Source organism: Streptopelia decaocto (genome assembly GCF_964273445.1).
Source record: "Streptopelia decaocto genome assembly, chromosome: 3".
Taxonomy (NCBI): domain Eukaryota; kingdom Metazoa; phylum Chordata; class Aves; order Columbiformes; family Columbidae; genus Streptopelia; species Streptopelia decaocto.
The window spans coordinates 118,470,283-118,498,203 of NC_138656.1; the positions used below are offsets into that span (position 1 = coordinate 118,470,283).

Sequence of the window (27,921 nt, forward strand, 5' to 3'; positions counted from 1 at the left end):
ATTTAGGATAACGCTCGCATCCCTTGTGTCCTTGGTATGTAGCTTTTAGTCTCCACTCTGAGAACACCAACACCACCAATAAAATGAACATTTATTGTGCCTCCTTCTGTCTGTCCTGCTATTTTCACTGCACAGGTGCTGGAGCAGAGACCACCCGACATGACGTTCGCACAGCACCTGCCAGAATGAGCTCACGTCTTGGTGGGAGCTCCACAACCTATTGAAGAACAAATAATTAATCATAGGAATAATTATGTTAACAGTTCAGCCAATAGGAGCTCTACTCCTCTGTACTGTCATGCACAATAATACAGATTTAAAACCCTGGTGTTTAATTAGCAGCCTGCAGAATTTTATAATATTTTATACATTTTATAGATGTACCCCAATATATACTTGGAGCAATGGAACACACCGCCGACAACATTTTTCTTCTCTGTTTTTGTAATTTATTGCAGTGCAGGAAACAAAATTGATTTCTTTCTGTGTTGATACAATTTTGGAACTGTCAAAAAGAAGCATCGCATTGCAATTTTTATTTTTTCTTACTAAAATTGTTTCAGAAAATAGGCACTATAGGCAATACTATGTGTTACTGTGAAAGCGGAATTGCGAGAGAGTTACTGATCTTATAAATTCACCATTCTCAGAGACATGAAATTACCGGGTTGTGATAGTTAAGATGAGCCCAACCATGTCTCCAGAAGTCAAAGCTCTCATAACACAAGCAAATTCATTAACCCAAGAAAATTAACATGTCTGAAGGCATTAGCTATGCAAATCAGGTGCAACCACCCCTCTAATTCATCCTTTTAACAGCACTTCAAGCCAAACTTTATAAAAATTTATTGTCTCTCCAGATTACAAGATTGCAAAGAAACTCTGTGAGCTGCACAGGCCAAGAAACTACATTGGCCAACAGGTGCAATTTCTGTCTCTACTTTGGCTTTTGGTGAATGGGAAAGTGCTCAGATTAAGGAAAGCCACCCCAAAGGGTTCCCAAATCTCTATGCGCTGATGCTGTACGGTAACACCTATTAGGGTTGTCGGTCTTCTCTCAAGCGTCTTCGTCAACCAAAGTGGAGGCGATGGAGTCAGCACAGGCTATTGCTTGACGCCAACAGGGCAGGAAAGCCCCGTTCCCCCGAGGCCGCAGTATCCGCCGGGGTTCTTGCTGAGGTACTGCTGATGGTAATCTTCGGCGTAATAAAACTCCGGAGCCTCCCGGATTTCTGTTGTGATGGGCCCGAAGCCGCCCTCCGTCAATACCTGTCAAGAAGCAACGATGGAAAGCCATTAGTGGTTTGATGGCTTCTCTGCTGATGAATGATAAGTTTCTCGCTCAGCAGGAGACACAGACGTCTCTTGGACCACAGCTACAGTGCATCCCTGAAAGCCCTTTATCCTTGCGCTCACATTATTTTTTCCAGGAGACATTTGAGGGCACCAAAATAGGCGTTGGTGAGAAGATGTAGTGCACCCTCCTGTTTTAATGGCTCATTTGTTTAATTCGCTATAGCCGCATATTCATTCTGTCCTCTTTATTGACTGCGCCAGGCAGGGATGCCATCAGTGGAAGTGGAAAACAAATGTGAAAGGCAGCAGAGCTTACTTGGTCAGGTCTAACCAGCTGCCTTGCCATGGCCGAGGACGTCACCTGGCTTTGCAATGTGCAATCCACACCAAACATCCTTATGCCAAGAATCTTTTAGCCCCACTCAAGTCATTGAGAAATAAGAGTATTTGGGCTCCTTTCACAAACCCATTGTTCAAAAAAGAATAGTTCCATCAGCATCATCAGAAAGGTATTTTTAAGGCAAATTGTGGCTCATTTCTGAAAGATTTGCCAATACGCGGACCAGGAGCAATAATCATTTTGCAAGAAAAGAAGAAGGAATGTGGGTGGGGATTTTAAATTAGGCTTTAATTTCTTCCTGATATCCCCAAACTGAATTTGAAACTCCTGAAAAGTTTCCGACAGAGGAAATTTCTTTTCAACATGATTTGCCGTGGCATTTTTCCTACTGAATTTTCCTTTTCTAAGGCAACTGGTAAGCACCAACGTTTTGGGGTCAATTCTTGTCTCAGGAGGGACATCATCGGATCATAGAACACCAGGTTGGAAGGGACCACAAGGATCATCTGGTTTAACCTTTTCTTGTGGTCAGTGAAGTCCGTGATAACCCAATAAACACTTTAATTGGTGTCAGACTACTGTTGCACAGTATACTTGTACTGGATGTAGATAGAATTCCATTCCTATAAGCCAGGTTTGACAATAAGATCAGCTGTAAAAAGAAAGTGTTAGCACTTAAGATTTCCAGATAAATATGTGTTTTCTCATCATACTAATAAATAAAACCTATAAAAGGAAGTCATCACACAGAATCACAAAAACAGAGCTGGTAGACCTGTTGGGAATCATCAAGTCTAACTTCTTTCATCGTGATGCACCAAATGATAGCCACCTTACTCCCAGCAAACATCTGTTTAACTGTTTCTAAAAGATCTCTGGAGATCGAGATCCTCCAGTTTCCTCAAGGCGGCCATTCCAATATTTACCATCATCTTACAGAGTTTGTCCTAAAGCCTAACCTAACCAAGGCCACTGCTTTCATTTAAACCACTGTTGTACTCATCATGGATGTGGAAAGGGAATCGTTCCCTTCCTATTTACGACAGTCTTCCACATACGTGGTGGCCAGGAAGAGAGAAAGATGACATTTAATGGAAATAATGCTTCATCACAGCATTAACTGATACAAATAATAGACTGTTATTTGGGACCAAAGAGTCTTCAAATTTCCTACAACAGGGTTTCCTAGATCCTGCCTCAGCACAGCTCAGTGCTGGCCACAGTCAGAGATCAGTTGCTGAACTGTGTAGAACATTAGTTTGATGTATTCTGGTTGTTCCACTGTCTGGAAGGTACATTTTGCCATATTCGGTTTTCAATCAGGAAGGAAGTAATAAGATTGATACAAAATCCATGACTGACCTGTCTGGGGAGCCCCTGGGTTCCCAACACTACATGTAAATTCTCAGCGCAGGTTAGGAGGTTGTTGACTAGTTAATTAATTGTATTTCAACATGATGAGGTAACAAGCCAAAATTCACAGGAATCTGGCATTATTTTCCCATGTAAAATCACCAAACAATATTCTTCATCTTTGTGGCAGGCTGTGTCCCAAGGGAATCAGATTATTTAACTGCCAGATGTGTGAGAGAGGAAGATAAAAAATGCAAAGGTATGTATCACAAAATGCTGGCAACAGCTAACACAAAGAGATGTCAACACAACTGCGTTTAGAAAGCAGTAGTTCATTTACTTTCTAACGTTGCTAGCAAAGAAAAGCACTTCTTAAATTATATTTGCTCCAGAAAGATGGCACAGACTCTGTCATCATGGGCATTAGTCATTTACTTGCTGCTGTAAATGCATGTAAAATTGGCTTCTCCCCCTTAACTGAGTCACGAGGATGCTGCTCGAGGGATGGATATTTTTCCACCGTGCAAAATAGTATTCGTTACAGATTTTTACCTGGGATTTTTCCATCATTGGCCTAATTTTGTCAGTTAGAAAATCCATTCTGTTCAATAACATACCACAAGAGGGCATAAACATCATTTATCCTTTTCAGGATTACTAACAGTCTATTAAAACACTGCACGCCGAATCAAGCAGAAGCCCAAGACAACTCATTATATTGTACTTTGGTCATTAGCAAAAGATACCAGCACTGTTGTCAGAAGCAGCAGGAGCCCCAAGCTCTGACATTCTGCCAAACGCTACCTTGAATGTTTTGATTCTAAACGGGAAAATATTTTCCTTGCACTGACTGTGTCGATGCAAAGATAAAAGCATCGCTGGGAAAGATGATGAAGTTCATGATGTGCTGGCTCTGGCAGGTGCAAATCAGCCCATTCTTGATTGATTTCCTGCCGCCGAGGCAGATATAATGTGATGATAATCCTGTTCTAGCAGACTTTTTAGTCCTCGCTGTTTCAGAATTCCTTAGCCAGCCAACATGACCTCTCATTATCACGGGGCAGCCGAAGGGGCTACTGCAGCCTTTGCTTGTAGAAATGGGAAAAATCAAATTAGGGCAGAGTGAAATTAATCCTTGGGACCTTTTACGCAGTGCAGGAAATTTTTAAGGTACTATTAGATCTTTTTCTTCCCAATATTCCACCGCGAGTCGAAGAGAATTAAATAATTCAATGGATTTCTGTGGCTTTTGTCGTAGGAGAGGTGATACTAGGGGATCGCATTGATCCTTTAACTGATTGTAATCCTGCCCAAAAAAACTGGCAGGTCCTACTGACGAGAGGCCAAACCAAACCAGAACCCAGATCCCACCCAGCTGTAGAGGATGGAGGGGACACAGCCATCCCATGGGTGGACATGAGGAAAAGGTTCTTCACCCAGAGGTGCTGGACACTGAACAGGCTCCCCAGGGAGGTGTCACGGCCCCAACCTGACAGTGTTCAAGAAGAGACTGGACAACACCCTCAGACACACGGGGTGACCTGTGGGGTGTCCTGTGCAGGGACAGGAGTTGGACTCAATGAGCCTTGTGGTTTCCTTCCAACTCAGGACATTCTGTGATTCTATGAACCCGGTACATTGGAATAAGTGCTGGAGGAAGATGTTGCAGCCAGCGCCGGGAACCTCAGCACTACAGCTTTTTAAAAACACCTGTACTTCCAGCATTTAAAATATTATGCTTCCTAATTTATTATAGCATGCAAAAGCTTTTCGCTGTTGTTTGCTTTCAGCTCATTGCCTGACCATGTCATCACATCCTCTGCTGCAAAAAGTCAGTCCTTATTCACTCCTGCCACAGCAATCTTGATTTTACACCTATGCCTTAATCCTGCTCATTAATTTCTTCAGCGAGCTTCACAGGCTCCAGCTCCACACTTCATAACTCGGGTCGGCATTTTTGCCCTTTTCTGCATCTTTTCTAGTTCTCTTCTACTGCGACATTGAGACGGGATGACTGGAACTGCACTCTATTGAAGATCGCCGCGGATTTATTCAGTGGTGTACTTACACTTTCTCTTTTATTCTCCATCTCCTTCCCAGCAATTCTTAGCATTCCACTTGCCTTTCTGACCTCTGCTGAGCACTGAGCAGACGTTTTCAAAGAACCATCTGCAGTGACGCCAGGACCTCTTTCGCGGGCTAATTTAAACCCTATCATTGTGTCTGCACTTGACTTTTATCGACGTGGAATTCCAGCAGCTGCTTTATTTCCCAGACATTTGATATTGTCAGATTCTTCTGCAACTTTCTGTGGTCGTGTCTGCTTTTGCTTGCTTGGAATCACTCTATACCATCAGCAGATTTTGGCACATCGCTATTGTCTGTCTCCCTTTTCCAGCTCTTTCATGAGTGTATTGAACTGCCCGGGTTCCCAAGACAGGTTACTGGCAATCATCTCCTTTCATAACAAAAACTGCCCAGTTATTTGCATCTTTTACATCCTACTTATAACCAGTTATTCATTCAGAAGAGAAAATGTCCTGTTATTCCACAGTGCCTGGCTCCCTTTTATGTACGCACTCTCTTCAAAAAACTATATCTGCAAGATATGAGTTTCTAGTGTTAAAGTCACATCAGCTCTTCTCTGAAATCCTCTATTCTACGTGTATCTACTAACTTTGATAACTCAAGCAATCTGCAGCACAGAACATCAAACCTCACTTGTCTATAATTCTGCTGCATTATCTTGAAGATACCTTAAGCAGCCCACTTTTCATTCCTTCAGTAGCAGGACCAATTTAAATCACAGCCCACCTGTGATGCTCGTGCGTAAGAGATTTCCAGTTCAATTTCTTTCCACACCTGAAGATGGCCAGTACCTGGATGCACTGACCTGCCTCTGGTCAGCTCACTGATTTGCTCTGAAACCTCTTCTGCTGTAGCTTGAACTTGAGACGGCTCCTCAAAATCATAACCATGACTTGGTGTGGGAAACCCCTGAATTCCTCAGCTGTGTTGTGAGGAATTACGCAGCTTTCTGCTGTGGTATTACCTGGGTCAGGTCCTTCATGGACAGCTCAAGCTTTGCAGATGCTTTTTCTCTAGAACTGGTTCCTAAAATGCTCAGCTATTCTAAGCAAAATATATTAGCGAATTAGCAAACTGGAGCAATTATTTTGGATGCAGATTTGCATCTGTATTTGGACTTGAGCATCTGAAATATGAGGAGAAACTTGTTTGCTGGGAGGTGCCAGAGCCTGGCCCAGGCTGCCCAGAGCGGGTGTGGAGTCTCCTGCTCTGAGACATTCAAACCCGCCTGGACCCACCTGTGTGATCTGCTCTGGTGACCCTGCGTGAGCAGCTGGGTTGGACTGGGGGATCTACAGAGGTCACTTCAACCCCAACCAGCCTGTGGTTCTCGATTCAGTGATTGAGCAGCACATACCGGCAAGAAGCAGTTTTGCTCCTGGTGTCACCAAGACTGGAGGTGTGCACCAAGGCGCAGCTTAGAGAACTTGCGCTGTGGGTATTGGGCCAACAAATAGCCAGTGCAACACACATGAACACTGCATGCATAGGATCAGAAACGGGTACAAACACTGCTTTCCATAAAAGCATGATACTGGACACACAGTCTTGGAACCAAAATGGATGGCACCAAATCAAAGCCTGTTTTTTTCCCATTTGCAGCAGACCAGTTGGTTATCCAGCTGTCTGCAGCTCAACCCAGTGCTACCAGTCCCACCCCTGCTGTAGCGAGGTGACCCCACAGCATGCACAGATGGTTGGAAAGATTGTCATAGAATCATTTTATCATAGAAACATAGAATCATTTTGGTTGGAAGAAACCCTCAGGATCATCGAGTCCAACCATAACCTAAGTCTAGCACTAAAAATGTAACTCTAGCACTAAAACCATTTTGTTGGAAAAGATCCTCACCATCATCAAGTCCAACCATTAACCCACCCCTGTCACTGCCCCATGTCCCTAAGAACCTCATCTCCATCTGTTCACCCCTCCAGGGTTGGTGACTCCAGCACTGCCCTGGGCAGCCTGTTCCAATGCCCCACAGCCCTTTGGGGAAGAAATTGTTCCTCACATCCAACCTCAACCTCCCCTGGGCAACTTGAGGCCGTTTCCTCTGCTCCTGGCGCTTGTTCCTGGGGAGCAGAGCCCGACCCCCCCTGGCTCCAAGCTCCTTTCAGGCAGTTCAGAGATCAGAAGGTCTCCCCTCAGCTCCTGTTCTCCAGCTGAACCCCCCAGGTCCCTCAGCCGCTCCCATCACACTTGTGCTCCAGCCCCTCACCAGCTCCGGTCCCTTCTCTTAACTCGCTCCAGCACCTCAAATTTTAAGAGACATCCTAGTCATTTAGAGAGATGGTATAAACTTAGCAGGTGTTCTCACTTTTTACCTTGAAGGCCATGCACTGGGACACAACAGAGCCTCCCTGTTATCAAAACTGGTTTGTTCCACTGGCAGCAATTCACAGCATCCCAGAATGTCAGGGGTTGGAAGGGACCTGGAAAGCTCATCCAGTGCAATCCCCCCATGGAGCAGGAACACCCAGATGAGGTTACACAGGAATATGAAATTCTGTTCCCAATGGGGGAGATGATACAGTAGACTGCCAAAGAATAAACCCAACCAGTGTAACAACAGAGGTCGTTCTTCACTTACTACCAAACATCTGTGTTTAGCACATGGTACTTCTGCACTTTGATTTGCTGCTGCCCTCTGAAATAATGGCTGCTTCAGCTTTTTTTATAGCCAGCTATTTACATGTAGGCAAAGTACGTAAAAATATTTGATTATTTGACATTATGGCACAGCAACAAGATATTAAAGGTTTTTGGCTCCTTGTCTATATTCAGATGGAAGTAGCTAATACTTGTGAAGTGCCTTGATAATTTGGAAGGAACTGTGTAGAAAAACACCATTCCCCTGGACCTCCAAATACTTGAAGGAACAGACTGGAAGCCACTGACACTCGTGCTGAAAATGTTGTGGTTCATGGAAGTTGAGAGAACTTCTAAGTTTGTCAAAAAACCCCTTTAAGACTGGTTTTGTTAGATTAAGCCATTTAATTTTCTGAGCGGAGGCATTAGTAAAGCAGCGCAGTATTGGTTTCAAGCATTTTGTGGCTTTTAATAAAAATAGCACCATCCTTTGTTTGATTCGATACGCACTTTAAAAGCTCACAGCCTGTATTTGGGCCTCTGCAATCTCCAGTTTGCTTCGTGTCTCAGCAACTTAGGCAAAGCTGTTGTATTTCCAATGGCCGCTCTAAAATCCATTATGTCCAAAATACCGCAGAATATCTCGACACCTGTGACAGCTTCTGCTTCTGTGTCATCATTCATCCTCCATGTACAACTTTGAGGCCAGTAATCTCACAACGCTGAGTGTTCCAGCAGGGAATATCTAGGGCTACCCCTTTATTTTATTAGCTACTCGAAATCTTGTATTATCAGCATTAATACTGAAATTCAGTTCTATTTCCAAGAGCGCTAAGAGTGAAAGGAGCTGCGCGATTTCAGAAGGCCTGCAGGAATTAGTTGCAATGCATCCTCTGTAGGATGAGGATATGTGTACCTCTTAGATACGTGATTACTGTGATATTTTTAACTGTAAAACGAATTAACAGGCTCTGCCTAGTGTATAGATGAGGCTTGGAAGCTGAAATTGAGCAACACATGCTCACTTGGTCCAGAGTAACTAACTTTGGTCCAGAGGAACAAACACAAGGAGAAGCGCGAGGCCTCAATAATGTGCAATTAAAAAATAATGTTTTTTTTTTCCCTTCGTTTTCTAAGCATCATGTAGATATACCTCTCTTTTTCCGCAAGGCGGCCTCCTCTGCAGTATAACATCTCAATGATACATTAGGTTAAAGTGTTTCCTCTGTGCCACCTTCAGTTGGCTGGAACACCTCACTGGTAAACACTCAATGGTTATTCTAGTGAATATTACAATTTGGTTTGCTGTGCTGGGTCCAGTGTTTTCCATGTTGGCTTTTTGAATCTAATTGATGCCAGTGACCTCTACAAAGCCCTGGAATGGGCTAAAATAACGTCTAGCTGGTAGAATCTGCGTTTCACAGAATCACACAGAATCCCAGAATGTCAGGGGTTGGAAGGGCCCTGGAAAGCTCATCCAGTGCAATCCCCCCATGGAGCAGGAACACCCAGATGAGGTTACACAGGAAGGTGTCCAGGCGGGTTGGAATGTCTGCAGAGAAGGAGACTCCACAACCTCCCTGGGCAGCCTGGGCCAGGCTCTGCCACCCTCACCCCCAACAAGTTTCTTCTCTATAAGTGGAACCTTTTGTGTACCAGTTTGTACCTATTGCCCCTTGTCCTATCACTGGTTGTCACCGAGAAGAGCCTGGCTCCATCCTCCTGACACTCACCCTTTAGATATCTGTAAACATTAATGAGGTCACCCCTCAGTCTCCTCTTGTCCAGCTCCAGAGCCCCAGCTCCCTCAGCCTTTCCTCACACGGGAGATGCTCCACTCCCTCCAGCATCTTGGTGGCTGCGCTGGACTCTCTCCAGCAGTTCCCTGTCCTGCTGGAACTGAGGGGCCACAACTGGACACAATATTCCAGGTGTGGTCTCCCCAGGGCAGAGCAGAGGGGCAGGAGAACCTCTCTGACCTACTGACCACCCCCTTCTAACCCACCCCAGGTACCATTGGCTTCCTGGCCACAAGGGCCCAGTGCTGGCTCATGGTCACCCTGCTGTCCCCAGGACCCCCAGGTCCCTTTCCCCTACACTGCTCTCCAACAGGTCATTCCCCAACTTACACTGGAACCTGGGGTTGTTCCTGCTCACATTCAAGACTCTACACTTGCCCTTGTTCTATTTCATTGAATTTCTCCCTGCCCAACTCTCCAGCCTGTCCAGGTCTCTGATGGCAGCACAGCTTCCAGTGTCACCACTCCTCCCAGCTTGGTGTCACCAGCAAACTTGCTGACAGTCACTCTATTCCCTCGTCCAAATCATTGATGAATATATTGAATAATACCGGCCCCAGTACTGACCCTTGAGGCACTGCACTAGATCCAGGCCTCCAGCTGGACTCTGCCCCATTGACCACATCTCCATGTAGGTGACCTCCTTTTGGAAATCATGTGTTTATCCAAAATGAGCCAGATGGGAAAAATTATTCTGGCAAGGAAAATTTGGGAGCCGTAGCTGAGGTCTGACCCCACTGAGCAGCAGCATGGACTGGGACCAGACATCCACTTTCTCCTCTTCACATTTGCCTCTCAGCGCAATGGACTCAATGATATTGATATATTTGAGAGATGCTGCAAGAATTGATTAGCTAATGTTTTGCACAGGGCTTTGGAGTCCTACGTAATTAGCTAATGCTTGCGCAGGGTTTTAGAGTGCTATATAATTTCTAAGTATTATTAATCCCCTTGCAGGGAAGCTGTCTAGCCTCAGAACTTTACAGCGTGCCTCTTGCAAATTGGGCAAAATTGAAACCGGGAATGTTCGAATTACGTCGGTATAAATTCTGCGTCTTTCATAGTGTGGGCATATGGATCTAAGAGCAGAAATAGTGAAATGCATTGACTCGACAACTCGCTTTGCTCTTTGCTGCGATAGAAAAGCTGCTACGTGACTACATTATGAATCTGAAGACATAAACATCCGAGAGGGACTACACGTAACCTGGTCAAAGAGTGGAAATGCTGTTACATGGGCCGGCTGGAATTGTTTATAGAAGTGTATTCTTCCAGCACAGCACAGGGAAAATGCAGATAAGAAGGAAATACAATAGAAACTTAAAAGATGGTGTTGTAATGTGCTAAGCTGAAGAATCTTGATTCTCATCTTTAAATGGGCAAAATTGACTTTGTCAGAGCTTTTGACTGTTGACAGAGCCCCCACACACAACACAGCACATCATCTGAATCAAATAAACTGAGCCTAACGAGACACACAGCTTACGAGCCTTATGGGAAAACTGCACATACATATATAGTCCGTTCAGTTGGTTTGAAGATCTGCTCTCTCTGAAATGCTTTTCTCTTAAATATTTAGCTTGAAGGAGGCTGTTTGGTCACTCATTCCTGCCAGAGGGGAAAGAATTGCTGGGCTCGGATATAAATCAGACCTGCCAAGGTAAAGCACAGTTGGCCGAGAGCCTGGCTATTAACGTACCTGGTGCCCCAAGTGGTTAAGCTCAGCGGGTCTAGGAAGGATCAGGAGTGCAGTTAGGCTGATATTTCCTACTATTTTACATCTAAGAGTACTTCCTCATGGCCCACAACAATCAGCTACGCCAGCTGAAATGGCAGATTTATACAGACTTCTTCGCACCTTCCGGCAATGAGAAAGGATGATGAGAGAATTTGTCCTAAATTGTATTAAATGGAACTGATGGTGAAATAAAATCCGCAATTCTGTGTTCTTCCTGGTAGGTACTGATCTTGTGAACATGTGTAGAAAGGAAGTTGTATCCTGCTCTGCGTTGTATCAATCTAATTCTGGATTCAAAAGCTTTTGCTCCAGATACTGACTGGTATAACAGGATCAACTTGACCCACAGTCTTTACAAGCTTGACCTTGAGCATAGAGCTTCCTGAACACCCATCCTGCCTCCTCTTGAGGGAAGCAAGATGAAAGTGAAGAATGGCACCAGGGGGCATTTAGGAGGTATAGGAAGATAACATTAGCAAAGATAAAAGACATCTTGCTCAACTAGCATCTGGGAACTAATTAGGTGTTGGAGGAGCCATTGAGAGAGATGGAAATTCTGTTTGTCTAGCCAATTTTAACGCAGCCAAACAGCCTTTTACTGTACATCTCACATGGATAATTTATGACGGCTAAGAAAAGATATGCCCTGTTCTGACTTGCAGTGATCTAAAGGTAAAAATCTATTCTGCGGTTTGAGACAGAAGACTGTTCTCTAATCATTCACCCATTACTCTCATGTTCCCGAGATGAAAAATGGCCAGGTCCAAACTGAGATGGGGCCACCGATAACAACCAGTGCAGAATCTTCCAAGCCTTTGCAGGCCAGAACTGGTATCTCCACATGGCACGGACCTGAATGATGCCGAGAAACTAAACTGGGTCCAAAAGCAGCGTAATGGTAAAATCAGGCAAATTCCTGCTGCCTGTGGGCAGAAGGAAATGCTCAATGTATAAATACTATGTTGACAAGACTTTACCACTTCCATTAGCTCAGTTACCTCTCAGCTTCGCTGGAAAGTGCAGACCAGCCCGTGCAGTGCAAGGTATTCATTTGTGCATGTATCCTTTGCAATAAATGGAAGCCACCCCAATTATTGTTCATGCAGGAGAGCTGCAATGTAGAAGTAAAAATGTTCATTTCACATATTTCAGATAGAGGGCTCAGTTCAGCTCTACCGTTACATTTCCATCATTTTATTTTTCTCACCGGTGCCAACACTGTGTTTATATCAAGTATTTCTTCCACAATATATAAGCATGACAGTTTCTCAGGAAAACACATGAATTTTTAAGAGGAATAAACAACTTATCTTTCCCTAAACTCATACTGAAAAATCCAGAAATCGCTTCTGTGGTGATTGGAGGGAAGAACTTTCAGACAGAGACCAAGCATGAATATTTACTTCTGAAATAATAAAAACTGGTATACTTGAGCACCTGAAAGAAGACCCTTATAAAGGGAATTGTTGGGCAACCTGTCATCTCTGCCGATTATTTTGCCTCTAATAACAAGCTCTGTTTTTCTATTTGGTCTCTCATGATCATTAGTGTGTAATGCTAAGCCATCTCATCCCAAAGAAGCTGGGAAATGATTTGCATTGAGCTGTCTACCCTCTTTAGAAGATGGAGTTGTTTTTGGTGAAAGCCCTGAGCCAACATTCTGGAGCAGCAGGACCATCACCCACCTCACATCTGACTGTCCCGATGCCTTTCAGCAAAACAAACTCTCCAGATCTCTTTCTGTTCCTGTTTCAATATATTCATCAATTATTTGGATGAGGGAATTGAATGTACTATCAGCAAGTTTGCTGATGACACCAAGCTGGGAGGAGTGGCTGACACTGGAAGCTGTGCTGCCATCAGAGACCTGGACAGGCTGGAGAGTTGGGCGGGGAATAACCTGATGGAATTTAACAAGGGCAAGTGTAGAGTCCTGCATCTGGGCAGGAACAACCCCAGGTTCCAGTATAGGTTGGGAAATTACATATTAGAGAGCAGTGTAGGGGAAAGGGACCTGGGGGTCCTGGTGGACAACAGGATGACCATGAGCCAGCACTGTGCCCTTGTGGCCAGGAAGGCCAATGGCATCCTGGGGTGGATTACAAGAGGGGTGGTTAGTAGATCGAGAGAGGTTCTCCTTCCTCTCTACTCTGCCCTGGTGAGACCCCATCTGGAATATTGTGTCCAGTTCTGGGCCCCTCAGTTCCAGAAGGACAGGGAACTGCTGGAGAGGGTCCAGTGTAGGGCAACAAAGATGATTAAGGGAGTGGAGCATCTCCCTAATGAAGAAAGGCTGAGGGAGCTGGGTCTCTTTAGTTTGGAGAAGAGGAGACTAAGGGGGGACCTTGTTAATGTTTATAAATATATAAATGGTGAGTGCCACGAGGATGGAGACAGGCTCTTCTCGGTGGCAAACAACGACAGGACAAGGGGTAATGGGATCAAGCTGGAACACAAGAGGTTCCACTTAAATTTGAGAAAAAACTTCTCAGTGAGGGTGGCAGAGCCTGGCCCAGGCTGCCCAGGGAGGTTGTGGAGTCTCCTTCTCTGGAGACATTCAAAACCCGCCTGGACATGTTCCTGTGCGACCTCACCTGGGCGTTCCTGCTCCAGCAGGGGGATTGGACTGGATGATCTTCTGAGGTCCCTTCCAATCCCAAACATACTGTGATACTGTGATACACACATAGGACAGGACTGTACGCAACATGGCACAGCAAAGTGTCTGAAACTGCTGGGCAGCCTGTCCTTGTGTCCCACATGGAGATAAGCACAGAATGGGAGAAGAAAAGCAAAGAACCTTGGCTACCTCGCCCAGCATCAGCAAGCAGAGAGGAGGTGGATCCAGCATGAGATTGGTGGTCCGACCCTCCACATGTCAAATGAAACACAAAATTGAGGTCATTCCCCATGTTGAAAAAGGCAGGGGGGACTTAGAGCTGATCTCAAGCATCAGTGCAGCTGAACTTTAATTTCCAACTAAAACTGGCACTCTGGTGTGACATGGAAACCATACTCTTCATGCTAAAATGTGTGTTATCAGGCAGCTGCCGCATTTCCAGCCTGGATCTTTCTCACCTTTCTGTCTGACCAACTGAGTTTGGTGGAACATTTTCTGGACTTTTCATCTGTGGAACAGACCACAGACAGGTCGACCGCTTTAAAGCCATTTGGATCCTTCGGAATGACAAATAGTTTCTGTTATCGAATATATGCACAATTACTACTAAAATTACATTTGAAATGGTTACCAGGGAATACAATTTATTCCCGTACCAAGGACTGAAAAGTCAAGAGAAAATGAACAGAGCATGTGTAAATCACAAGATAAGTAGTTTTCCAGCTACTATAAATAGAAAAGGCTGGAAGAATGCAGAAGAAAGTGTGAGGAGGGTAAAATTCCACAGTGTTTTGGCTTTGGACTTCAGAAGGTAGTGAGTATGAGATAGTGTGAAATACAAAGAAGCCTTTGTTGTTTACATCTGAAGTTTAAAAGTGGCACAGTGTGAATAAACAAAGGATGTTCCATGGAACGCTGCAGCAATGTGCTCACTCCCCTTGCGTTCCAGAAACGGCATGTAAATAGAGGCATCGCCTTCTTGCTTAAAAAGGTAATCACAGAATCACAGAATCACAGAATCGACTGGGTTGGAAAAGACCTCAGAGATCATCAAGTCCAACCCTTGGTCCAACTCCAGCCCATTGACTAGATCATGGCACTAAGTGCCATGGCCAATCTCAGTTGAAAAACCTCCAGGGCCGGTGAGTCCAGCACCTCCCTGGGCAGCCATTCCAATGCCTGACCACTCTCTCTGCACAGAATTGCTTTCTAATCTCCAGCCTCAATTTCCCCTGGCAGAGTTGAAGCCCATGGCCCCTTGTCCTATTGCTGATGCCTGGGAGAAGAGCCCAATCCCCACCTGGCTAGAACTGCCCTTCAGGTAGTTCTAGAGAGTGCTGAGCTCAGCTCTAAGCCTCCTCTTCTCCAGACTAAACAAGCCCAGCTCCCTCAGCCTCTCCCCATAGGGCTTGTGTTCAGGTCCCTTCCCCAGTCTTGTTGCTCTTCTCTGGACCCGCTCCAGCACTTCAATCTCTTTCCTGAGCTGAGGGGCCCAGAACTGAACACAATACTCCAGGTGTGGCCTCCCCAGTGCAGAGTACAGGGGAAGGATCACTGCCCTTGTCCTGCTGACCACGCTGGTTTGGATACAGGACAGGACACCATGGGCCTTCTTGGCCACCTGGGCACACTGTTGGCTCATGTTGAGCTTCCTGTCCATTAGTGCCCCCAGGTCCCTTTCTGGCTGAAAGAAAAAAGAAAGAGGTAAACCTTCAAGCTTGCCTTCCGGAAAATCTCATTTACCCAGATCTTTAGGTTTTTGATAGGCTTTTAAGTGGTGGGAAACACACAAGCTTAATAAGACTAAGATCTGGATCATTTAACATTTGCTTTCAGGTTGGTTAAGCTTGTTCCTAACGGTAATAGCACACATGCTTTTGGAAACCTGAATTAGCTGTTTGTTATCTTTTCTGGAAAAAAGAAGTTTTGCTCTCAAGTAGGGGGATAATGCGAAGCAATTTATTTTTTGTGCAGACTTGGATAAACCAAACTGCTGCGATAGTTCCACGAGTTCACTGATTTTTTTACAGGAGGATGCATTATGATGCCATTGGTAAAGACAGAATCTATAATACATAAGGCATAGATTCAGTTATTCAGCATGATATTTCACGTTGAGCAGTTGCATACGTCAAGTGTAGTTCAAGTTAGTTACAGGCTCCTTTCAGTGCAAAGATCATCCCATATTTGACAAATCATTGCTCAAATTTGATGTTAATTTACAATAATGTAACATATTCCTGTGGTAAAGAGCGTAACTTTTGATTAAGTTAAAAAGTTATGGTTTTGATCTTCTCTATGACATCTACAATGGAGCCAGCAGATGAAAACACCTTTTGAATAAGCATGTACAGTCCTGAGAATTTCCATACAGATCGGCTTGGTTTTGCTTATTTGATGCTGAAACCAGCTGATTTCAGAGTGGAAAGCGGGGTAATGCTGTCAGCTGTGCATTGTATTTGTGTTGCAGTGAACTCTGTGTACACGAGGCAGCTCCGGGTACCAGAGATGCACTCAGGACATTGGCAGGTCCAATAAAAGACTGATGGGAACCCCAGGACATCACGAATGTCACCGTGACAACAGAATTAAACTCCAAGGAGCCCATGTCCCCAACTGATAAAGCACTAAAGGGACATGGGCACAGCTGGGGTCAAAGAGGAGCGGGTGATCTACTAAACCCAGCATCACTCACTGCACTGCCCTGCTGGGGCCATATCTAAACACACGTTCCTCTGAAATCACCTCTAGGAAGATTAAGCTGCTGGTGAGTTATTAGAACAGCTGCACACGGCAAAACAAGACACAATTAATCCAATTCCTCTAATCCTTCCCCATCTACAGACTCTCTGGTGAAGGTTTTGATCAGGACTGTGGAAATCAGACTTGGTTTTCATAGCAAGCTCGTTCACCCAAGGCAACCTAAAACCATTTCGGTTACTGAAGCATTAATATCCACTTCTTGTGCGAGTGCCCTCGAAAGCAGATGGTTTCTGCTTACAAGCCCACGGACTAAAAGCACAATGATACCCCTGGAATCCGCAAATACATGGCAAAGAAGTCATACTTTGGATGAGAGCTGGGAACACTGAAATATGACCTGTGCCCTTTGCAAAGCAAGTTCACTTCACCAGCCCAAGCTCTCTGCTTTATTTAATACAATAACTTCCCTTCTGAGATTCTGAAAACTGGTTACTTGTGCCTGCAGCAAAACTATTTTACCAGAAGAGGGGAAAAAATGCATTTGGCCAGAACATCAGCTGCAAAACCAGCATAGTTATTTCTTTCATGCCCTCTGGCAGCTGCCAAAAATGCTGAGAGTACAGCAGCAGGCGGGGAGGATGAAAGCAAAACCCCTTCATATGGAAACAGGGCAAACCCTTCAGCTTCAGCCCCTTCATGCATCATCCCTGGATGAGCTTCCTTGGCATAGCTGTGATCAAACTGCTGCTGAGCACAACAGGGAGAAATGTTTTAACTATGAATACTTTTGATTAGCACAGAATTCTTTCACAAGTTACAGTGCTGCTTTTCTTTTTTTTTCCCCGAGATACAGTGATTTGTTATTAAAGAAAAATAGCAGTGAAAGGAGATCTCCAGAGCTGCTTTAGCTTATCTGCCTGCCCCAATCACTGCCTGCTCCTTCCTGGAAGAGTTTAGAATCATAGAATTACAGAATCACAGAATGGTTTGGGTTGAAGGGACCTTAAAGCTCATCCAGTGCCACTCCTGCCATGAGCAGGGACATCTTCACCAGCTCAGGTTGCTCAGAGCCCCGTCCAGCCTGGCCTGGGATGTCTCCAGGGATGGTTCATCCACCACCTCTCTGGCCAACCTGGGACAGGCTCTCACCACCCTCATTTTAAACAATTTCTTCCTCATGTCCAGCCTGATTCTCCCTCCTTCATTTTAAAACCATCACCCCTTTCCCTATTGCAACACACTCAGCTAAAAAGTCTGTCCCCATCTTTCTTACAGGTTTAGATACATATATGTGATTAGCAATCCTCACCACATACATACCCCACAGGAGCGGTTTGGACGTTTGAATGAGATTCACAGTCAACAAGTTCATTTGTCGGTAAGCTTAGAAAATACGAGACCATCTTGGACTTGAGGGTCAAATTCCACTTGTCATATAAGCCTCCTAGCATCAATGAAACGGATTGATGCGCCTGGAAAGGAGATTTGAATTTGGCCACGAGTGAAACAAAATACCAAACTGATTGTGGCTGGACGGGAAGCAAAGAAAATGCAGAGAATGCACTTTACATTTCAGACCGAGCCTGGCATTTGCGGCACATCGCCTTCTTGCCAGCTCCAGAACAGCAGTGGCTTGGCAGAGGTTTGATAGCCAGATGTCATCCTCATCTGGTTGTCTTGGCTCAGGCCGTGTGTTTGAAATGAGCAGCAAAACAGAGCGAGCATGGGGCCTTCCTGGTGCTGCTCGCACGGCGAGAAAGACGAGTAGGGAAGGTCTTTTGGGCCATGCCGTAGCCCTCGAAATCTGGCATTGCTCTGCGGCGTTTTGTCGGATTTACAGCCCTCACCAGGCGAAATCTGGGAGGTGGAATCAGAGTTAACAAGCCAAAACCTAAATGGGATGTGAGGATTTGTTTGACAGCTGTCTCTCTTCGGGTGATGGATACGGAACAAATGATCTCCCTCTGTGTACTTCCCCAAGGCGGCTCTGAACACATTGCAGCACTCACGAGTCCTGGGTGCGTTTCCCAGTGATAAAATGCTGCAGTTCTATTGTATTTCTTTGTTCAAATGCATTGCTATGGCTCTTCTCCACTGCACATTTTCAGTTGCTGTCTTCTTGTTGTTGTTAAAATTTATTTTAAAAAATTATTTATTTTTAATTCATTTTTAATTTTTATTTTATTTTCATTTAAGGAAAGAGTTCTTTTGTATTCTGCATTTCTCTCACATTACCCTACACGACAGCAAGAAGAAAAACATCAGGGTAGTCCCCATCTAAAACCTGCTGGCTTTCTACTTCATTGTTATTGAAGCTGGTACAAGCTATTAAAGATGTACAGATAAATACATAGGAATGCAGTCTAACATTGCATATTCCTCCTATCGCATGGTTCTTTAGATACAGCAGAAGAGTTGAACTAAGGGGGAAACATTCTGATATGGCAGCTAAGTCACAAATGCCTTCAGACCCAGGATACAAAAGACAGAACCACATACAATTCTCGCTAAGACCCCATGTGATTGACCCTATATCAGAAGGAGAATTACTTTTAAAATGGAAAGCCTGATAGCGTGCGCGTGTATGTTTGTATACACATCAATATGTGTGATAAGAAGGCTGCTTTGTGGCGAAACCTGCCAACAAACCCATTTTTTTGTCACCATCTGCTAGGAAGAGAGCAAGCACCTGTTAGGAGCAGCTGCTTGAATGCAGAATGTAGGTAAGAGAAGAATCAGTTTCATTTTGGAGTTGGCCTGCTGCAGGTAGCACATGGCTCGCACCAACAAGGATGCCAAGTGGTCCTTTTTAAGCTTGTCCTAATTAGGAACCGGCTAGTGTTGAGAAATCACTAAACTGTTCATTTAAGTAAGTAGAGAGAAACGATGGGGCTCCCCTGCCGCCCCCCAAAACACCTCCGCAGCCTTCATCGGGGTCTCTGCCCTCTTTATTTCCTTTGAAGCAAGAGCGTGAGGAAAGCTAACAAGCCATTTGGAGATGTCGCCCGTGGCTCCGTGCCATCGCAGTATCAGCGACACCCCTCTACTCCCTCCTTTGGAGAACAACTGCTTCCCTTTCGCTGCCTCTTTACGTCCATCTCAATGTGGGTCCTTTGAGGGTTTGACAAGGAGATGAAGGGGCTCGGTCCAAGAGCTCGCTGTGATCAAGGCTATAGGCAGCAGGAGACGCCAACCTGGCCAGGCTTTGTGTCTCCAGGGGAAGCGATGGGGGTCCCACCACCCAGGCAACTCGAAGTGGGCAGGAGAGACAGCATTAAAGCATTTCCCACACTCTTCCAATCTTGTATCCAAAATCACAAGTCAGCGTGGCCTCTCCCACCATGCCTGCCACCATGCATGGTCTCCAATCTGCTGCCCTTAATCCAGGCTTACGGTATCTTACGTTGCAGGAAGAAGGTCATTCAGTTCATTCTTTCCCAACCTCACAAACATAGACTGTTTCTAATTTCTGTCTAATTTTCTTCGGCTATAGAGTATAGCCTTGGTGACCCGCAGTCAAGCTTGCCTTGCACAGCCTGTCACACACCCAACATCTGCATCTTTCTGGTGCGAAAGGGCTGTTGGTCTTAAAAATCAGCAATACTGAAGGGGATTTTTCCCACTGCCCTTCACTACGCAGCGCTACATCTAATAATCGTTGGGGGAGGTATAATAGCACTGTGAGGAGCTCCTATCTACATGTAGGTGACAGCAACAGGAGGTCAATGGGTAAGTTTCCCTTGCAGAGGGAAAATTTGCATTAGGCACTGATATTTAGGAGTCTCTTCAGACCCAAACATCCTCCCTTTCACTCTTTTCCCTCATTCCTTGTGTCCTTTAGCCTCCTTTCCTTGCTTTTCCAACCCCTTTTTCCTACCTGCTCGTCTTCTGATTTGCCCTGTGTCACCACCCCGTGCTATAAGGATGATAAATATTTGGCTCGTATAACCTTTTTATGAATAGTATGTCCAACTCATTCAACCTCAGGGATTGGCATTTTCTTAAATGGCAGCAGAGAACTGTTCTGAGTGTCACAACGTGCTCAAAGGTGAAAATATAGAGGCTAAGGCACAAATATAGACGCTGTCTTGAGAACAAGGGATATCCCCAAAGTGTTTCTGAGGCTCCAGCCTTTGTGGTCTGCATTACAGTTCAGCTGGATCAAATGCTGATCAAACAAACCCTGATTCTTGGATGGGAAAACACCCAACCAGCTTGGGCTGTGGAAACCAGAGCAAGTATGTGAGGCTGACAGAGATATAACATTTCTCCTGCTTGTAAAGGAGTAAATTTGATCTTGATGCAATAATACACACGTAAAATCACACAAAGCCATCCCACAGAGTCACTTCTCAGTACAAAGCTGTACTTTAAATGGTATATTTTATAACAAATACCTTCGGTCAAGCAGGATTTTTTTTTTGCCTTAATGCAGATTTATATGTGTAAGCACATCTGTAAGCATACAGATTCCTGCCTCCCGGGACATGTCTAATGGGCTCTGAATTCTGGTTTGTTCCTTTGTAAAGTGTTGGCTATACAGTGGGAGAACTGAATAGGGTCTTTCACTGATGGATGCTTTTTCATTTTGAATTTAAATGCACAAACCAAGATCGCGGGTCATTCTTGCCATGAGAAACGCCAACAGAAAACGCAAGACACAGAGATTAGGGAGTCAGTGACATAGAAACGTTCAAGGACAGGATGAGCTAATTAATGTTACCCTCTAAATTAGTCATATATTTACTTAAGTGCTTCTGCTCACCACCGACAATGCAGGAGCAGTAACTCCAGCTCCTTTTAGCCAACAAAGCCCATTTGGTAGCGAAATTCACCTCCTCCTGTTCTATACGCCGTGATTCACGGCTGGGTTTGTGCTGCCAGAGAGGAGACCGGGACATCAAACAGCTCGGTGCTGATTTTAGCGATACCGTGTGGAAGAGAATGGGAAAAAGCTGTTAGAAAACGAGGTGCTGAGCTCAGCGTTACAGCTCATGAGAGCAGAAATTAGAAGTGTCTATGCCCAGGCATAAGGGTACCCCACCAGGAAAGCTTTCCCCTGGGTACAGCTAAAGAAACACACATTAAATCCATCCTTGAGAGCGGCCCGAGTGCCAGTGGAGCTCAATTACAAAGCAAACCCGCTTAAGGCACCCCAGAATATTCAAATATTAATATATTTTATATATTTTCCCCATATTTTTACCACGCGCACGCACTCGGCTGAAGAAGCATCAATCTGGGGAGCAGCTCAGTCTTGGAAACAATCTGGTGAGAAGTTCTGACTCTCCTGCTTTTTCAACAAAAATCCAGCGACTGAAAGGGAAAAAGAAGAAGAAAAAAAGGAAAAAAAGGGGGAAAAAAAGGCCTTGTTCATGCTGTTACAGTTTAGGAACTGCTGGCATCCCTCTCTGCGAGAGGATGGGGAGCCGAGAGCTGACTGCTCAGCAGCTGAGAACGTGTGTTCTGGAAGCAGCACGCCGGAGCAGATGGTGAAATGATTACTGCCAGTAAATGTTAGAGTCCTCTTTTTTTAAAAAACGAATTCTGAACAACAGGGGAAAAATAATTACAAAGAATACATGAAAGCAGCTTGATTTCCTTTCTCTTTCTTCTCTGAAAGCATGCGTGTCTTGTTCCCTTCTAATACCTAACGCTGCTGTTCGTTGGGTTCGCTGGATTCAGATCTACCAACAAGCACTTTGTTCTGGTGAGTTTAACACAGCTTTTGTTTTTTAAAGCTGCGTGTTCGCTGGGAAATAAGGAGGTGAAGGATCATGTGCTGTGTACAGGACGTTAAAAATGAGATACAGGGAAAAGGAGGAAGACTGTATTGGCATACAGTGGGCAGTTCAGCTTTAAATAGGCTGTGGGCTGGCTTGTGGTGTTACAAATAGCACTTGGGGTAAGTAATGGGAATTATGCTTGGGCTGTGCCTCTTCCTCACATCATCAGGTGGTTTTGATTTCCCTCTGAACCTTTCCTCATCCCCATCTCCTCTGCCAGCCCTTCTCCGAGCTCCGAGCTGCAGACCTGGGTACCAGGAGCTTCCTCCTGGCTCCTGCTCCCACCTCCCTCTCGGATGTGTCCGAGATGCCCTGAGCGATTTCTGATCCCATTAACTCCCTTGTTCACAGAATCAAAGAATCCCAGAATGTCAGGGGTTGGAAGGGCCCTGGAAAGCTCATCCAGTGCAATCCCCCCATGGAGCAGGAACACCCAGATGAGGTTACACAGGAAGGTGTCCAGGCGGGTTGGAATGTCTGCAGAGAAGGAGACTCCACAACCCCCCTGGGCAGCCTGGGCCAGGCTCTGCCACCCTCACCGGGAACAAGTTTCTTCTCAAATTTAAGTGGAACCTCTTGTGTTCCAGTTTGAACCCATTACCCCTTGTCCTATCACTGGTTGTCACTGACAAGAGCCTGGCTCCATCCTCCTGACACTCACCTTCTACATATTGATCCCCATGAATGAGTCACCCCTCAGTCTCCTCTCGTCCAGCTCCAGAGCCCCAGCTCCCTCAGCCTTTCCTCACACGGGAGATGCTCCACTCCCTTCAGCATCTTTGTTGCCCTGCGCTGGACTTAGCCCTCTCTGTCCCAACTTGCTCTTTTCTTTCGTAGCGTAGAACCATAGAATGGTGTGAAGGGACCTTAAAGCTCATCCAGTGCCACCCCTGCCATGAGCAGGGACATCTTCACCAGCTCAGGTTGCTCAGCCTGGCCTGGGATGTCTCCAGGGATGGAGCATCCACCACCTCTCTGGCCAACCTGTTCCAGAGCCTTTCTCACAGCACTGACAGCCACTCAGCATTCCGTCAATAAACACAACGCATAAATAACCTGTTAGTAATGAATTACAAAAGGAAATAAAGATTGGACATCAGCTGAAAAGAATTTCCTTAAAACCATTTTTGCAAGAAATCGGAAGCAGTCTTTAGATTGCCAAAGATATGCGGACATTAGGACAAAACATTTTCATTATGAAGTTAATCTCTTTAAAGACAACTATCTTTTCTTAAAATTTGGTTTCCTTCATATTTGCCTTCAGCTTATCCCTCCTCATCACACTGGGTGCCATTGCTCTCAAACCCCAGGAGAACCCAGCTCCCCAGTTTGCAAAGGGCGAACATCGGCTGCGATGGTGAGGAGCATCCCTGTCGCTTAGGAAAACACCTACCCCGCAGCATCTTCTGAAGGGAGTGGAGCATCTCCCGTGGGAGGAAAGGCTGAGGGAGCTGGGGCTCTGGAGCTGGAGAACAGGAGACTGAGGGGGGACTCATTCATGGGGATCAACATGGAAAGGGGGAGTGTCAGGAGGATGGAGCCAGGCTCTTCTGGTGACAACCAGTGACAGGACAAGGGGCAATTGGTTCAATCTGGAACACAGGAGGTTCCACTTAAATATGAGAAGAGACTTGTTTGGGGTGAGGGTGGCAGAGCCTGGCCCAGGCTGCCCAGGGGGGTTGTGGAGTCTCCTTCTGTGCAGACATTCCAACCCGCCTGGACACCTTCCTGTGTAACCTCATCTGGGTGTTCCTGCTCCATGGGGGGATTGCACTGGATGAGCTTTCCAGGGCCCTTCCAACCCCTGACATTCTGGGATTCTGTGAGAAGGCTTCAGCTGTTACACGCTGTGACATCTCTCCCAAACATGTGGGATTTAAAAGGAAAAAAAATAAAAAGCCTATAAATGCAGAAAGGCTAGGGAAATTTCCACTGGGAGATCAAAAAAAAAAAGGCAGAATGCGCGCAAATGACGCCCCCTTACCAAATTTCAGATTCCCCGCTCTGCAGCAGGGAGGTACCAGGGCTCCTCGTAGACAGGCTGGGGGAAATATTTTAGTATTGGAAACAACATGTTTTTCTCCAGCTTCCTTCTCTGAACAGTTTTGGCTGGATCTTTAAAAATATCCGTCTGAGGAGGCAGAAAACTGGCAGGGAAGATTTCCCCCCCACACACCCCCAATTAGTGTTTGCTAAAGTATCAATCAACCGAGGAAAAGATCTTTGAGAGGAGCTGTCAGACATTCCTAAAATGGGGAACCTCCAGCTCGACCTGCAAGACTGAGGTTGGAAGGAACTTGTTCCCTTTCGCTAGTTTAGCAGTCGACTTCTGTTCACTGTTAATTAATGTCTCCATCTGACTCCTCTGCAGGAGATGTTGCAGCAGCTACGTGCTCAGAACCTCCTGCACGACATTGATTTAGGAGCATGGTCCACTCCAAAGTCAACGTCAAGAGGTATCTACCTCCAGAGGGTAGTTCAAGTCCTCCTAAAATTTGCCATCCAGAGGCACCTACACTGCTCCAATGGCTACGGAAAACCCCATCGTTTCTATATTCCTGTGCTAAGTGCATCACAGAATCACACACAGAATCACAGAATGTTAGGGGTTGGAAGGGACCTCGAAGATCATCTAGTCCAACCAATGCCAAAATTTCTGACGGTGAGTCTGGGTCAAAGTAGATCAAATTTGCAATGAGAAGACTCAGACTTCCCTGGTATTTATTTGTGACGATATAGGGAAATGAATGGTCAAAATCTGTTAAATTCTCAAAGATTATTATTATTATTAGCGATGAAACTCTCTTCTTTGAAAGTCAGGCATGATTTTTTCAAGGTGAAACCTAATAGCAGTTAAAGAATAAGATCTTAATTCCAGTTGCAATGATTTTGAAGCTTTGTAGGGATATTTTCAATTATAGTCACAGCTCTTATCCCTCGGCATTTTACAGGGAAGTAAAGAGATGAGTAATTGAAATGTTGCATCTCCATTCAAAGACTCCACCACTTACCAAACAAAACCGAAATGAAAGGTGCCAAGAAAGTCAGCGGCGGCCGATTGTGTGGATACTTCTCTCCTTGAGATACAGCACTTGTATCAAGGACATGCACCATCAATAACGGCAACAGCAGCATTTGTCTTTGCAGTTTAACAGCATTCAGAGCCAGCTACTTCAGATGTTTGCTTTAATAGTAATAGTATAAATGGAGTTGGACAGACTCGGGTTCTCGTAGTCGGGTGATACAAGCTGCTGAGTTCAAAGGCTGAGGATTTTAGCTGTGTAATAACGGATAGTATTACAAAGCATTGTGTTGAAAAGCAAATATTCCTACACACGAAAATACCCTGTTCCCACAGAGTGCGAACCTGGCTTTCTCTTTCTTCTGTACCCTGTCGCTGGGATTCGAAGAAGAACACTTGTAATCCAGGATAGCACTTGGTGCTGAGTTACTAGGGATGGGGTTGCTTTTTTAAATTGTTATTTCAGCTAAATGAAGACATTTAGATTGAAGAGCGGCAGCACAAAACCAGACAACACAGGAATACTTTCAAATGCGTACCTGAAACACCCGAGCATTTCTCGGCTGATAACATAAAAATCAACAGCAAGCGAGGAAGCGTGCAAGGGATTTAATTCAATTTGAAAGTGACACATTTTCAAGGTGATTTCTGCATTCACTAGGAGTGACAAAGAACTTACCAGCTCCAGAAGCAGCTCTGAATATCTTTGTTCTTATCCTACCTTAAAGCACATTTGCTGCAATCCCCCTCTGCCTGCCTAGTAAAAGCGTTTGCCTTCAGCTACTGAAGATTTCTTATTCTCTTCTCTGAGTCTTACTTGGTGAAAGGCAAATACCCCCCCATTTTTTTCTTTATAGGGTTTATAAAGTGATATTGTGTTCATCAAGAACAAGGCCAACCTGCTCCAAGACCTCTGTACAAGCCCAAAGGTGTGATATTGTTTTCATTATTGGCCTGAGTCTATTCAGGAGTTGTCTAAAGTAAAAGTGCCTGGTATAGCTGGCATTACAAACACATGTGGTCTAATGTCTGTTTCATAGGAGTACAAAGTGAGGCTTATAGACTTCATTAAAAATATAACAGAAAGAAAAATGTTGGTGTCAAATCCTTTGCGGTAAAAATTAGTGTGTGATCCCACAAAGTCAACAATTTATGAGTCTGGGGGTGATGCCTGTGCCTCCATTTCCCCACTTGTAAAACAGACGTTGCAACATTTTGACCGACAGAAGAGACGCTTTGCAGCTCAATTGTGTAAAAATTAATAATACTTTTAAAAATAAAAAATAAATATGACGATACCGCTCGAATTCGCGGGTGCCTCAACATTCCCCGACCTGGCGAGGAGGCTCAGGAGATGCAACCAAAACCACCTTTTTGCTGGGAAAAAAAGTGATGATTCTCATGCCAGTCTTCCCTCTAGTTAGGATGCATCCCATCCCTCATCATGACAGAAAACCCAGCAAGGCTGAAGCTGGATGAGTGCAGTATTACAGAAGGATAATCCTGTTACCTCTGCAGCGACAGCTCCTAAGTGGTGGCTCCTGGGAACTTAAGGACTTATTTTAACTTTCAGTAGAGCTTTGCTCTTCACTTTTATCTATTTAGTGCTTCTGAAGTGCTTTGAGAACCTGGGGCAAAAAATACAATATGAAGCTCAGACGAATTCCACATTGGTCTATTGTATCTGGCCTCTTAATGAGTATAATTTATAGAATTCCACTAATGTAAAGGCATTCCAACCATCCCCCCCAAAAAAAAGGAATCAATTGAGGGAAAATGGTCCATGACAGGAAAGAATGAAAGATTGATAAAATATTTAAAGTGTTACAGTAAATGAACGAGACACACGAGCCAGGTCAGTAATGAGCTTCCCTGGAAGCCACTGGGAACTCACATTAATGCTGCGCTTGACTCCTGCAGGTCTCACCCACGCGCCAGCAAAACGCTCACGAGCTGCCACGCGGACACGTGGGACAGGGTGGTGTGTTGGGCCACATGTGTGTGCGAGGTGGAAACAAGAGAGGGAATAGAGTGACTGTCAGCAAGTTTGCTGGTGACACCAAGCTGGGAGGAGTGGTGACACTGGAAGCTGTGCTGCCATCCAGAGACCTGGACAGGCTGGAGAGTTGGGCGGGGAGAAATTTAATGAAATAGAACAAGGGCAAGTGCAGAGTCTTGAATCTGGGCAGGAACAACCCCAGGTTCCAGTGTAAGTTGGGGAATGACCTATTAGAGAACAGTATAGGGGAAAGGGACCTGGGGGTCCTGGGGACAGCAGGGTGACCATGAGCCAGCACTGGGCCCTTGTGGCCAGGAAGCCAATGGTACCTGGGGTGGGTTAGAAGGGGGTGGTCAGTAGGTCAGAGAGGTTCTCCTGCCCCTCTGCTCTGCCCTGGGGAGACCACACCTGGAATCTTGTGTCCAGTTGTGGCCCCTCAGTTCCAGCAGGACAGGGAACTGCTGGAGAGAGTCCAGCGCAGCCACCAAGATGCTGCAGGGAGTGGAGCATCTCCCGTGGGAGGAAAGGCTGAGGGAGCTGGGGCTCTGGAGCTGGACAGGAGGAGACTGAGGGGGGACTCATTCATG

General features: G+C 45.3%; 1 protein-coding gene across 1 annotated transcript in view; it reads right to left on the reverse strand.

Moving 5' to 3' along the window:
• Window positions 1–426: 426 nt before the first annotated feature.
• The window catches only part of MSRA (methionine sulfoxide reductase A), a 295,463-nt gene continuing 267,968 nt past the window's right edge, over window positions 427–27,921 (reverse strand). Inside the window, exon 6 of the mRNA XM_082048911.1 lies at window positions 427–1,269. Coding sequence (XP_081905037.1) covers window positions 1,105–1,269 — 165 coding nt within the window. The 3' untranslated portion in view covers window positions 427–1,104. The remainder of the gene's footprint in view (window positions 1,270–27,921) is intronic.